Source organism: Leptodactylus fuscus, chromosome 2 (genome assembly GCF_031893055.1).
Source record: "Leptodactylus fuscus isolate aLepFus1 chromosome 2, aLepFus1.hap2, whole genome shotgun sequence".
Lineage (NCBI taxonomy): Eukaryota > Metazoa > Chordata > Amphibia > Anura > Leptodactylidae > Leptodactylus > Leptodactylus fuscus.
This window is the reverse complement of record NC_134266.1, coordinates 90,101,351-90,115,881: the sequence shown is the minus strand read 5'-3', so window position 1 is coordinate 90,115,881 and position 14,531 is coordinate 90,101,351. Positions and strand designations below refer to the sequence as shown.

The following is a 14,531-nucleotide window of genomic DNA, read 5'->3' as shown; positions in this document are numbered from 1 at the left end:
AACTCCTTCAAGACTGTTGGAAGACCATTTCAGGTGACTACCTCATGAAGCTCATCAAGAGAATGCCAAGAGTGTGCAAAGCAGTAATCAAAGCAAAAGGTGGCTACTTTGAAGAACCTAGAATATAAGACAGATTTTCAGTTGTTTCACACTTTTTTGTGAAGTATATAATTCCACATGTGTCAATTCACAGTTTTGATGCCTTCAGTGTGAATCTACAATGTTCATAATCATGAAAATACAGAAGGCTCTTTGAATGAGAAAGTGTGGCCAAACTTTTTTTTTTCTCTGTAAATTGAAAGAATTTAGATGTACTGACCTAGAGGAGCTTGCACTAACAATTATAGTAGGACACTGCCTAGGCATTGCGATAGCCATCTTCAGTGACCAGATATTACATATTTAAAATTTAAATGATGCTGACAAAATATACCATTGTTACTCACAAGTACTTGCTTTTAAAGGGTAAGTTTCACCAGAAAATGATCTATTTTTGTAACCACGTTTTTATGTTAAACATATTTTTAAGATTTTTATTTATTTATTTATTTTAATATTTCTATATAACTAGTGTATCTAAAAGGAAAAAGTACTATATCCTGTAAGTTTAGTCTGATCACTAAGCCTAGTAATAGACTGACACTTGGCAATTCTGTAGTAAACTGGGGCGTAAATGATAATAAATGTAGTGCACAGCCCAGGCCTTGCCCCATCCATGAAAGTAGTGTAGTTGCCGCAAGAACAGGTATAAATTACAAATTTTTAGTCAAACTACAATATGAGCAACAAAAAAAGCAACATTTTTTTATGCCAGATAACTAGAGTACAACGTAACACCCAACATTGCATCCACTCCTGACAATAGTCACAGCTTTCACTGCTCAGATCATGCCTAATGAACTCTCCCATAGACCTTGTGAGTCAGTTCCAGTCTATTGCTGTATTTTCAGTCTATGGCCATGACTATGCTGTAAAGCACATCAAAATGCTGTTAACAGCAGGGGAGAAAGCTCAGGCAAAATGGCAGCCACCTTAATCACATAGATAAAAGATAATAAAAAAGTCTATAATCAGAAAATAAAAACAGATTGCAAAAGCCATATTCACTACCTGGTTTTAATAATGGTGATGCATTCCTTCTCAAGTTGGCCATACTTGGCGAGATGCTTTACTCAATGCAAGATTCTGTTCTTGGAATTCTATTGGCATTGCATATATGGATGGAAGAATAGCTGAGTTAACCCTGGAGAGGCCAGCGGCTTGAGGATATTATATATTACAGAAATTATTTAAAAAAAATATCCATTGAAATGCTTGTTGGCAGCCCCATACATGATTATGCTTATCAGCTTGATCTGAAATGTGTATATGAACTAAGGCCGACTGTGCAAATTAGAATGTCGGCAAGATCAGCTGACCAACTAACTTGTTTGATATCGGAAAGGTAAAAATGATCGGCCAATTTTCGTTTCTTGAGAGAGATAAGTTGTCTGGAAAAAGCTTAGCCTGTATTCACACGACTGTCCATTTCTTTGTCTGTGGAAAATGGACAAATCTAACTGTTTTGCACCTGTCTGTTTTTGAAAGCGGCGTGTCAGAGTTTCTTACTGCCCAGTGATGACACTAGGCAGTAAAGCCTGCCCTTCTGACAGTGCAGAGTTATTGGTGCAGAAATGAATGACCCCCATAATACCGGGAGCACATCTGGAATGCAGATAGTGCGCTGAATTCAGTTCACTGTCCGCTTTCTAGCAGTATATAATACCGCGGGGGCCAGAAGATGTGAAAAGTCTTCTTCAAAAAGGGACCCATTGATTTCTGTACAGTCCATGTGTTTGTCAAAACTGGCAAGTATGTAGAACATACGGGGTTTTTTGTGTCTGTAAAAAAAAAAAAAATAAAAAAAAATGGACATATGAATATATTCATTCACTTAGTTTTAAAATGTCCGTGTGATGGTCTTTATAAAAAAAAAAAAAAAAACTAGCTGCCACAATGAATAAGGTCTTAATTGCTTCTCCTCATTTGGAGCTCTTACACACTCTGAGTCAAGAGAGGTTGGGATAGCTTTGGACTGAAAGGTATGGTGAGTTTTAAAGAGGACCTATCTATTTGGCTCTGATGCTCTGAATGGTGGCCCCACTTCTACTGGGGACATAAACTGTCAGATCTGAGAGTGGTGTCAAGAGCATTTATATATACGTTATGGAGAGAAGTCCTCTTAAACTTATAGGATGGCAGTTGTACACTCAAGAAAAACTGTACTTTTAGCAAAGGCTCTTTATCATAAATGCAAATAAACTGTACAATTTGCGGTCATGATGTCTTTTATTCTGTTACGTTCTGCTCGAAATTTTACATTCTAAAATGCTTTATCCAAATATGTAGACTTGTAGGGGCAAAAAAAGAACCCTTCTTAACAGTATTGGTGTCCTATATGTATAAAATCATTGAGCTTTCATTCTGAAAAATGTCATGGCTTACGTATGGTAACTGGCAATCCTTTGTATAAACCCCCTTTTAGGTTGTAACAGACAATGTTCCAGCACCTCAGCGATCTTCTTTACCGAGCCGCCCTGCGACACGTCTCCCTGCAGGCCCATATACACATGTAATTTCAATCCCTCAATGAGCACATCATGACACTGGGTGATGGTTTTCTTGTGTACTGGCTTGGGAACAAATGGCTCAGGTGTGAAATCTAGTGCAATGGACAAGTGGAGTAGTTGCCCATAGCAGCTGATGAGGATTGCTTTTTCATTTTCCTATTAGGTCATAGCAGCCAAATTGGAGACTCAAGAACAGCACCGTTTTGCAGTGTCTGCTCCTTAGCAGTATAGAGCAGGGTTAAATAGCCCCCAAAACTGCCTACAGATGGTCATCTCTGGTTCAGCTGCTGAGAGCCAATTTGCATATTTTTTCCCATGGAGCATTGCTTGAGTAATAAGTTTCAATACACTGCTGCATCTTTTCAGTGACATAAGTACCTCTATGAGCTTCTTCCGTTTTCAAAAGCACTTTGGATGAATGGGAACTGGATTCTGATTGGTTGCTGTGGGCAGCACTTCCCATTCTGAGATCTCTTCCCCAATGTTTCAATTTCTTTAGATTTTTCTTTTTTGCAAGGTGTTGTCTGGACTGGTATGGCTGCTGGATACCCTTTTATTCCAGTGATTAGATAGAATGAAAACTTTTGTCTTTTGCTCTTTCAGATCCCCGCATGTCTGGCAGCTGAATTTAATCAGAACCTTGCAACGCTAGGAGATGATTTCAGCGTTACAAAAATGTTAAAGCAGGAAAGTATAGTTCTTTAGAAGTGGATGACAGAACTTCTTTTCATAGGTTTTAGTTTGCCGTAACACAATAGATACTGAAGCAGTATCTTCTCTGAAAGCTTTCTCTGCCTCACAATGCTTTACTTAAATAATGTTCATTGATGTCCAGATAAAGAATTGCCCGGATATATCCAATCTGTCTGCAGGGAGATCACATTAAATCTGTGGTTTTTTCCATGGGATATTTGTTAGTATTTAGCCAGACATTATATATACTGCATTTAGAAGATCACTTTATTAGGTAACACTTTCTTGTGATTGTTGTCAATCCAGACAACAGTAGGGCTTGGTTCACACCTGCCTTGGAGTCTCCATAGGAAACTCCGCCACAGATTCCACCTAAAATCGTCAGAGAGTAAAGTCCTGCACGTAGGACTTTTCTCTCGGCTGGTATCAGTATAAATGGCCAGAAACCTGACGGACCCCATTATGATCTGTGGGTAACCTCTTTTTTAGCAGACAAGCTCTCCATCTTTCGGGTCCAAATGCAGACCCAAATGACGGATTGACGAAAGGTAGTGTGAAACTAACGCAAGATGAGGCTGCAGTAAATCATGTTATGGAGCTAAACATGAACTAGAGGAATTTTATCACTTTGTTGGTTATATTGATATTATTGACAATAGACTGTAGGGATTATTAAATATAGCATAAATCTCCTTGAGGGCAGGACTGAAGAAAATAAGAATTCTCTTTATTCCATAAGCATCCATTTCTTCAGCTGTTGCTGCTACGATGAGCTCCTGGAGTGGGCTATTCCACAGATTTATACAGATTTATCATATTTTTTATTTTGCTAACTTGTCGCCATCATATTCCACAGCACTTTACGTATCTCCCCTTAAACATCTGTTCTTATGACCAAACAAATTTGACTCCTGTAATATCTCCTAAGGAGCACGGAGGGGCCGAAGTTATCAATTTTGTAGCACTACGTTGAACCTTTTCCAACTCTATGAGCTGGTGCTCTGAACTGAACTTTATATCACAAGTAATTTATAATGTAGTAATATTAGATTTGGCTAGGATTTTATGTTTCCGAAATAAAATGGCAAGGGGGCCCTGGGACATAAAAAGCATAGTGGTTCTGCCATGACCAATTCACTGCTCGTTGGGGGTCATTTCTAAAGGCTTTCTTCTATTGGCATGAGATACGCCAGAATTAAGTGGATTCGGCTAATTCATAATTCTAGCACATCTTGAGAGGTCAACGTGCCAGACTTAAAATTGTAATAGTTCTAGTAAGTATAATGGACTGTGGCATCACAACACTAGCTGCCTTTATCCCTTCCCCTCTCTGCCCACTTTTCTCAATAGTGTTGTGGTAGTCAGAAAATGGACAAAGTGGTGCATTTATGTCAGTTTTGACATACTTGTATGGTATACAGTTGGTCCAGTGTGTAAGAACATTTCTAGAACCATGCCAGTTTTTCTGGTATGTGCCCCACTGTTCCTCACAGCCCAGCAATGACTTTAGTTTTGGCAGTGATATCTCGGACTCCAGTGCACATAACAAATCTGAAAGATGATTGTCACACACTTGTAATGTGTGTGCGCGCACATGCACACACGCGTACTGTGTGCACACAATAACCCTACACATACATGTACTGTGTGCACACAATAACCCTACACATACTTGTACTTTGTGCACAATAACCACACATATTTACTTATTTAAAGGTTCTGGGTCTACTTTGATCCATATTTATCGTCCAACCTAATGAAGTCATAGGGAATCCCATTAAGCATAGTACCCAAGTAAAGGTTCCATGATGTCCTGCAGCAGAGGTCATCTCTGAAAACTGTAAAGCCAATACAGAGGCAGCTGACACATCGGTGTATAATGTTGTGAATATATCGTACTATACAGTGAAGCTGAGTTGTACAATGTGTAGACAACTAATAAGTATGTTATAACTGTACGACCAAGTGATAGATGTAAATCTGTATCTAAGCAGATGGAGAGGAGGTCATGTTTGAGCTACACAGCAGGTCACAGAAATGGACAGGAAAGCAAGAATTTGACACCCAAAAGCCAGGTACAAATGTGTCTACAGTACAGCCAGACAGGTTATGTATCTGCTGTATCTTATCTATCTACAGTGTCTGCCTGTATGTGAGGGAGAGTGGATTTTAACTTGGATTTTATCAAAATTTTATTTTCCATTTTATTTCACATAAGGAAATAATTTTATATTTTTTTTTTACTTTGATCATTCCCTTCTGGGAGATAGTCTTGAACTTTTGAATGGTCATCACCTTCTGTGAATTACCGTATATACTCAAGTATAAGCCGACTTTTTCAGCACATTTTTCATGCTGAAAAAGCTTATACTCGAGTCAGGATCCACAGAGCACAGAAAACTGGAAGGGGGAGGTCCATGAGTGCTACTGCTCTGTGATTGGTTTGTCATGAGGTGTCATGAGCACGTGACTGATGTCATCAAAGGTCCTGTAGCCACTGGTATGTAACATCTGCAGATAAGGTTGAGTCTAAATCCTAGTAGCTCCGCCCACACCAGAGTCCGATCACATGGTCATGACGTCATCAGAGGTCCTTTAGCACACTAGGATTTAGCATTTACCCTGCAGATGAGTGGCCACGATTCATTGTGTCTTATAGAAGATGTCTGTTGTATGGAGGAGAGGAAGCTACAGTAATGTGACACACACAGGGACCTGCCTTTAGTTACTCTGCCTATTAATGTCAGGCATTTGGGGTTATTAATTTAGTTTCAGTAACTTCATGTGCCTCACATTAATAACAGTTAACCCCATCATGTCCCTTATATTAACCCCTGTGTGCCCCATATAAGGGTTACTAATATGTGAGACGCATGAGGGCACTAATGAAGGACCTTAATTATGAAGATACCTAATTATTACCTCCATATGTCCTACATATCAGTAACTCGTATGTGAGGCACACAGGGGGTTAATGTGAGGGACATGATGGGGTTAACTGCTATTACTATGAGGCACATGGAGTTACTAAGCTACAATGCACATGACCTGACTTTTTATCTGCAATGGTGGATTCCCCTCCCCCACCCCCAGGCTTAATCTCGAGTCAATAATTTTTCCCAGTTTTTTTGTGGTAAAATTAGGGGTCTTGGCTTATATTCGAGTTGGCTTATACTCGAGTATATACGGTATTTCCCATTTTAGTCCAAAAATGGATTTTTTTGATATTTAATATTAATGACCTATCAGCTTTAAAGTGCTTTTCATTTCCTGCAATCTATGCAATAACTTTGCTTGTATTACATACTTTTCTACATTACATTTGCAACACCAATAAGGATAAGCTGAATGGTTATGCAAAATTAGGAAGTATCAGATCTGTAATTGATCAAATTTTCAAGCAGCTAACGCCAATCTGTAGCATAAAAACCATATTGAAAGCAAAGTTTTAGCCAGTAGAGATGAGCGAGTAGTGAAATATTCTAAAATTCGATTAATATTCGACTGTGCGTTTGAATATGGAATCCTATTATAGTCTATGGGAAAAACATGCTCGTTTCAGGGAAACTAAAACTCGACGAATTGTAGTCCCCAAGTCCACTATGACACCCCAGGAAATTATGCAAACACCTCTGGAATGCAACTGGGACAGCAGGGGAAGTGTAACTGGGACGGCAGGGGAAGCATGTCTGGGGGCATCTATCATGCCCAAGTCCTATTATTATTACCGTATATACTCGAGTATAAGCCGAATTTTTCAGCACAGTTATTGTGCTGAAAAAGCCCCCCTCGGCTTATACTCGAGTCAGCAAAAGAAAAAAAACTTTTTTTTTTCTTTTTTTTTTAGTGGGGGAGGTCTATGACCATCAGCAATATCAATGTATAGAACCTCACATAAAATAGCGGAGAAAAAAAAAAAAAAAAAGCTTTAAAAAAAAAAAAGCTTAAAGTTCTAAATCCCTCCTTTCCCTAGAATAGACACTAAAGTAGAAAATTACTATGAAACACAAACACATTAGGTATCCCTGTGTCTGAAAGTGCCCAGTCTACTGAATATAGGATCTGCAGTGCTCCTGTTCCATCGGGAAGGGGTTAATAGAAGCACTGCAGATACCCTATATTCAGCCAGACTGAATTCCAAGTGGGGGGAGAAAAACCCCAGTCCTCAAGCTCAGGGAAGGGGCAGACAGACAAACCAAAACACCCTTTCCCAGCACCCAGCAACTACTGCACCCAAAAACTCCGACCATTTTAATTTTTGAAATTTTCCAGTAACTGCTGCATTTCCCCCCTAGGCTTATACTCAAGTCAATAAGTTTTCCCAGTTTTTTGTGCTAAAATTAAGGGGGTCGGCTTATATTCAGGTCGGCTTATACTCGAGTATATACGGTATCAATATTATCCAATGACTGTATACGGTGTTTTCCAATGCCTACGTTGTCCTTCTTCCTGTCCCACCTCCCATTCATAGTTATTGGTGTATAAAAAGTGCCAGGGTAGATGGGAGGGGAATCAAATTTTTACTGTGTTTACCACGTGGTATTCAACCGAGTATGAGTATTTGGAATACCGTAGTATTCAATCAAATACCACTCGCTCATCTCTATTAGCCAGACAAAAGTCTCAAAAATCAGATCAAATCCTGTTCATCGACATGCCACAACACCTTATGTTGCAAACTTAGAGGGACATAATCCTTTAATTGGTTTATCACTTCGACAGATGACTACACTCCTAGGCCAAATATTCGGCGCTATTCAGCGTTACTGGTCCAACTGATTTGGAAGAACCGCAACAAACTGGAATCGCAGCATGAGGTGTCTGATTAGATGAATGGCTCATAGCGATTCCATTCTGTATTGCAAATGAAATTGGATCTGACGTCCCTAAGCTACGTCGGCAAACAGTGTTGACACAAACTATCAAAAGGGACATTGCGATACAAGCCAGATGTCCTGCTAGAGTTGGACCATGCCAGTAGTCTCAAATGCTATCGTGGTGCTTAGCAAGATGGCAGTGGAGAGTGATATTCAGGTCTGTAATCTTCAGTGATGAGTCTTGAACGCAGTGATAATTGGAAGTTGGTTTGGAGACATCGTGGGCAGTGCCTTAAAGAGTCCTTCACAATGAAGCATCACACTGGTGTGTGCGGACTCCTTTTAAAGTCTTTATTTCACATACATGAACAACTGTGTTTCATTTATTTGGGTGTAGAACCAGTGGTACAGACATTTCTCCAAAATGTGCCAAGAGCTGTTTTTCGACAGGACTCTGCCAAGCTTCATGTTGCTCGTGCTAATGTAACAAGCCATTTACAGACTTGTCTCCTATCGAGTACATCTGGGATGTGTTTGGTCGGAAATTGCACAGGGAGCTGGCGATTACAAAGGGATCTTAAGGATTTGCATGCCTAAGTGCATTCAGCGTGGCATAACATTCCTCAAACAACCATTAACTATTTCATTGGTGGCATGCCAAAGAGCGTGTAATTCTGAACCTTGATAGCGAATAAACAGAGATGTTTTGAATATTTTTGTTTAATTTTTGGTTTTTAATTTTCATATAATTTACATTCCTATCCATCCTGTGATTTCAATAATTCTAAAACTTTTCTTGGTGTTGCATTTGTTTTTTCAACTTCTTGTGTGTCCTAAATCCTCCAACATTGCAAAGTATTTCTGTCTTATTTCAAAGTCAGAACTCTATAACCAAAGGCTTCACAGATTCAGAGGCACTTCTAGCATGCTAGAGGGGGGGGGGGGGAAGCAAAATTACTAATGAGATTTGTATTTGTCAGGAAAAAGTTACTGCAGACAAGAACACAATGACCTACAGATCTCCAGCTAACACGCCCAAGGCCTGTGTGTTTACGAAGCAGAGCAGATTCCAGGCAACTATCTCCCTTATTGCAATGGCTGTGGGCACTGCGCTATTCACTGAGAATGAATATATTGCAAAATGTATTTGTCTGTTCAAAAGAGAACAAATTTCATCTCTTTATCAGTTTTTTTTTTCTTCTCACGGTTAGTATTCTGATGTATTGCCGTTATTGCAGCATGTGTGCAACAAATACAATCCAATTTCAGATCGGTTGTTCATTCTCAGTGACTATGACTTGTCACATGGGTGATTTGTGCTGGTTAATGCGCAGGTTTCAATATCTGAAACATTATGTATATAGATTTACCATTTTCAAACCTATTTTCTGACCATAATCTTGGCGTGTTGATATTGTCTGCCTTGTCTTTGTGGTAGGTATCTAACATTGGATGATACTATTCAGCCATTAATCATTTCATGCTTTCTGTATTAACAGCCGGATGACACCGCTGCTGATGACTTTTCTGATCTACTGTCCCCGTCCACGCTAGGCATGAGGTAATTCACAAGACAGTTTGGCATTTTACAGCTCTTTGCCTAATAGAGACGAATAGCTAGTGTATAATGAAGGCAATGACAGGTTGTCTCTTAACAAATACTCATTGCACAAATGGGTAATGGAGGACAGAAAAAGAACACTGGGCTAAAAACCATAATCCTATAAAACAATGTTGTTTGTGTACTTTGCTTTGTCTTCTATATTGATTTTTTTTTTCTCTACTCCATGTTGCTCAGCCAAGATGAATTGGCTTCTGAGATTTTCAAGACAGTTTTGTCTCTTAAGTGGGATAGATTTAGCCCAGCTATTACATATTACCCAATAGGATACATTTTACTGGTATCCTTGTTTGCCTTGGGCATTTAACCTGTCCATAGCTTTTTGTCTAGTCTTGCTTGCCTGGCACACACACAATCTTGTCTGCCTTGTATTGTTGAGTGCTTAGCTTTTATACTGTATATATGCATATATTTCTGTGCATTTTCATGCACTTAAGCCTCTGTTGCACTCCACATTCTGATTTTGGCTAAAAGTTCTATAATGTATATCCTAATTAAAACCATGGGACCCCAACATATACATACTAAGTAGACATGCAAATATGGCGGGGAGGGCAAAATGTTGTCTATATTTGGATAGAAACTACACACAATAAACAGGAAGACCTATGGTAGGTGTACAAGAAAGAGGCCACCAAGATGAGTTCAAATACAGCTTGTAATCCATATGCGTGAGGCTTGAGTCCATGACCCAAAATATGAACCAACTTGAATAGTACCTATATAATGAACCTTGTTGGCAAATGGTTACTGCAGGCAGAACCATGAGTAGTTTAAGATATATTTAAGATATATATTACATATATTTCGGACCATGCAACTGTATAATCTGGAGCACTGAGTGCTCCAAACTGCTATGCTCTGCATTCATCTGATATGCCGTCCCGCCTTTCTATGAATGGTGGGGCGATGCAACTAAGCTGGAATCTCACCTGGCCCTGACACTCAAAGAAGGGAGGGGAGAATAAGGGCGTATTAGAGCAGTGTAGGGTGTAGCAGTCTGGAATCACAGAGCAGCCCTCAGTGCTCCAGACAATACATTTGCATGTTCTGAAATAGATCAATATCTCAGTAATGGAGGTGGCATTATATTGAGGAAGTCATATTCTTATGATCTGTACATTTACATAGTGATTGGTACTTTTCTTTCATATGTGTACTTTTTTGCTAGAAACCGTATTGAAAATTCATATTTTTCTGACATTTATTTTGTAAATGTTTTTTTTGCGAGTTTGTGATTAATATTTTCCTACCATTCAATCTCTCTACAGTGCTACACGAAGAAAGCCTATAAAGGGGGCTGCTGGTCGTCCTATTCAATTTCGATATGATGATATTGTAACTAGAGCCAGGATGCAGGAGCAGGCTAAAGAAACAGTAACTAAGGGAAAACCACAACGACTGGTATCTGTGCGTCTTCAGATTGCTATCTTTATCATAGTAGCTTTTGTTGCTCTTGTGTATATCACAATGGAGAGCAGCCCAGAAAACCCTTTCAACCATGTCACAGAAGACATGTCTGAAGTGCTACAACCCTAGTTTAAAATGTTGATGTAATAGGTTAACTTGTGTTCTTCCAATAGGAAGAGGGAGCTGTACCCAAATGTGCAAGACTTGTTTTGTTCAATAATGTTTTCATGTAAATTTGGTGCCTTTTTTAGCAGTGGTTGAATCATCTGCTCAGTACTAAACCTCTTCATGGAGAATGTTCTCATACGCAGATCACTGAATAGGATTATTTTAGTGTTGGGCACTTCAGATGTTTCAGAGACGCTGCTATGTTAAATGGTTTGTCCCAAAACGCCTTAAGACAGTTCAGGGGTTGTTTAGAGCCTGTGAATTCTTAATACAATCTAGACAATGTTTTTGACTTCCAAAATATAAATAGTGTTAAGTGTTTCTTTTAGCTTTTCTACTGTATAAGGGTTTCTCATAAAATCAATATAGTTCTCAAGAATATGAAAATTATCTACTGCTAATAAAGAAAACTCCCATATGATAAATGTTACTGGATTAAAATGAAAAAACTCAAGTTTTTTCAGTTCCTGTGTTTTATAAAGGGATAAGATCTGTAGCCGCTAGTTGAATACTGTCCTTCATGTTTTCTTCACTTCAAAAGCAAGACATTTGTGAGAAATCATAGCAGGAGTCAACAAGATTGAGTTTCAATGAAAAGCTAACATTGCTAGGATCCTTGACTGATTTCACATTCAGAGTTTCTGTTTCTGCATGGTGGTATAATGTAATAAAATACTCCGTACAGAGGTAAAACTGGTACATATTGTGTTTTCAGCAAGTTCTTTTTGGGGATGAGTTTTTTTGGCTGCTAATTTAGATTGTTCACTATTTTTAAGCCATTGGGTTTGTGCAATTCCTCCCTAGCAGTTTTGGCTTGTCTTATCCATGTTATATGTCATGTTTAAATAAAGTCGATGTTTATTTTGCCTCCTTTGTTTTTATTCACGGACAGGCTCTCGGAAAAAGAAGCGAGGTGCTTATTCTTCAAGCCGTTTCGCCCCGCGATTCATCTTGACGACACTCCCTCTTCTGCACTAGGCCTAATCCGGAGCGCGCGACTGGATGCCGGTGCAGTGCACCAGCTTTCAGTTGCGGCTGCCAGTCTTTTGGATCATAACCTGAGGTGGTCTCCGCCTCAGGTTCTGATCCGAGATACCCAAAGAACTGCATGGCACAACTTCTCATTAAATATTGCATGCTTTACCACTACAAATAGTGAAAGACCGTATGCTGATGGACACACAACACTCAATTTCTACATCTACAGGCACTCTTATTGATGTGCTGTGTTTCTCAGATATGTTACAGTGGAGGATGAAGAAAATGGTTGCACATAATATTAGATCTGACAGTGTATGAGAGCTCAGTGCAGTCTGGTAACATTCCTCATGGTTTATTTCTACTAGTTTCATAAAATATTTGTTCTTTCTTTACCAGAAATATCCAGTAAAAATGAATAACACTTATCATATTTGGAAGGATATACTATATGATTCCTGCCAATTGTTTACTAAAGTAATGTTTTAAGTGAGATCCGCTGTTCTGTACAAATGTGTATGAGAATGGCGTCGGAGTTTAATGGAACTGAAGCTGAAGTGTTAGAAGAGGGCAAAGAACTCTCTTGGAGGTTAGCTGGCGTCAGTTGCCATCTCTAGTCTATGAAAGCTGTGTGTTTTTATCATATCTGCCTGAGTTGTCACTAGAGGCAAAATTTCACATTTAGCTTGTTCCACTCGGAATAACAAGTGATGGTGGTCCCAGCAGTGGGACTAATGCAAGCAGATTGTTGCCAGAGTGATGTCAGAACGCGTGTGCAGAAGACTGAACCTTTAGACATTTCAAGTCCAAACTCTTGTGGGTTGAAAATGTAGGTGGTAATTGTCTTGCAGATTTGATGAGGAAGATTTGAGAAAACCCTGCTCCCGATGTCGGAACCAGGAAAGACGAGTGAAAATGAAGAATGATTGAAAAGATGGCCATTCCCCACTGTAAGCTATAAATTGTTACTTTTTAATGCTAATGTATTTTTGTGGATATGCGTGGTACACCAGACACACAGTAAATAAGTGTCGTCGTGTCTCATCTGTCGCATTTGTCCTCACTCTTAGAGAGTACTGAAAGTTTACTGCTTAGATTCTCTTCCATTTATAGATTTGGAAAAAGTGCAGTTAATGCAAATATTAAAGCCTTATTAATAAGGCTTTAATATTTGCGTTATATGTAGATGAAATGTGTTTCTATAAAGTACAAACTAATATAGTTCAGAACAGCAAGACACGTCCTACAGGGAACAAGTCCCATTATATAAGTGCTGATTCAGGAAGGACTGATTCTATTCAGTTACATACAAATTCAGTCTGAAGAGCAGGCACAAAGGTTTGAAGACATAGAGAGTATGATACATTTTAAAGGTTTTTTTTGAAAGTAAGGGTAGAGTCATTCGACCGTGAATTCTGGCTGTATGACGTTCCCTTTTTAAGGCCGTCACATGGCAGCATTAATTTCAGTGTGTGTGTGAATGGGGGCCACACAGATGACTGTTGTCACGGACTGTCAAAATGTAGGTCATGTCCTATTTTTGGCTATTTTCAGTCCCATCCACATACAGAAATGTATGGGATTCATGAAAACTGATTCCCCTCAGGTGTAAGATAGCTATGAAAAATGGATGTGTGAATGTAGCCTAAGGTTTTGATGACCTATCTTTAGGACAGATCATCAATAGCAGCCCCTCTGAGGAACCGCATGAAGAGACTGCATATTTTTTTTTTTTTTTTTTTTTTTTTTTTTTATAAGTGCTCTAACATTAGAGGTTTCCTGGGCCCAAAATCGTTTTTTCATACTGATGATTTATCCCCAGGATCTCCGGGTACTGGAAAATGCTAGTAGCCTGCATAGTAGATTTCCCCTGCGGACTTTCTGCTTCAATTATACCTATAGGGAAACTGCTGGTGTTTCCGTAGTTAAATTGACCTGCTGCGATTTCCAAAACTGCAATGGATTTTGTACATATTTTACTGCAAAGTGAAGGTGGGATTCGCTAGAATCCCATCCACTTTGCTGTGACTGTAAAATGTTGCATTTTTTTCCTGCAGCGTTTACGCCACATGGGCCCCCGGCCTTAAAGGGGTATTCCCATGTACATAATCATGTCTATATTTGTAGATAATTAAAAGTTAAACATTTTTGCAAATATAAGTAGTTAAAAATTCTGCAGTTTTAAAGATTTTCTCTAACTTTCTTAGGGGTGATAGTCTGTTATCTTGATCGGTT

The 14,531-nt window shown here is 39.0% G+C and overlaps 1 protein-coding gene across 1 annotated transcript in view; it reads left to right on the top strand.

Moving 5' to 3' along the window:
- LEMD1 (LEM domain containing 1) overlaps window positions 1-12,164 on the top strand; it is a 32,632-nt gene extending 20,468 nt beyond the window's left edge. The window contains exons 5-10 of the mRNA XM_075264182.1: window positions 2,525-2,611; window positions 3,213-3,305; window positions 5,297-5,377; window positions 9,100-9,192; window positions 9,619-9,680; window positions 11,012-12,164. Coding sequence (XP_075120283.1) covers window positions 2,525-2,611; window positions 3,213-3,305; window positions 5,297-5,377; window positions 9,100-9,192; window positions 9,619-9,680; window positions 11,012-11,279 — 684 coding nt within the window. The 3' untranslated portion in view covers window positions 11,280-12,164. The remainder of the gene's footprint in view (window positions 1-2,524; window positions 2,612-3,212; window positions 3,306-5,296; window positions 5,378-9,099; window positions 9,193-9,618; window positions 9,681-11,011) is intronic.
- Window positions 12,165-14,531: the final 2,367 nt, after the last annotated feature.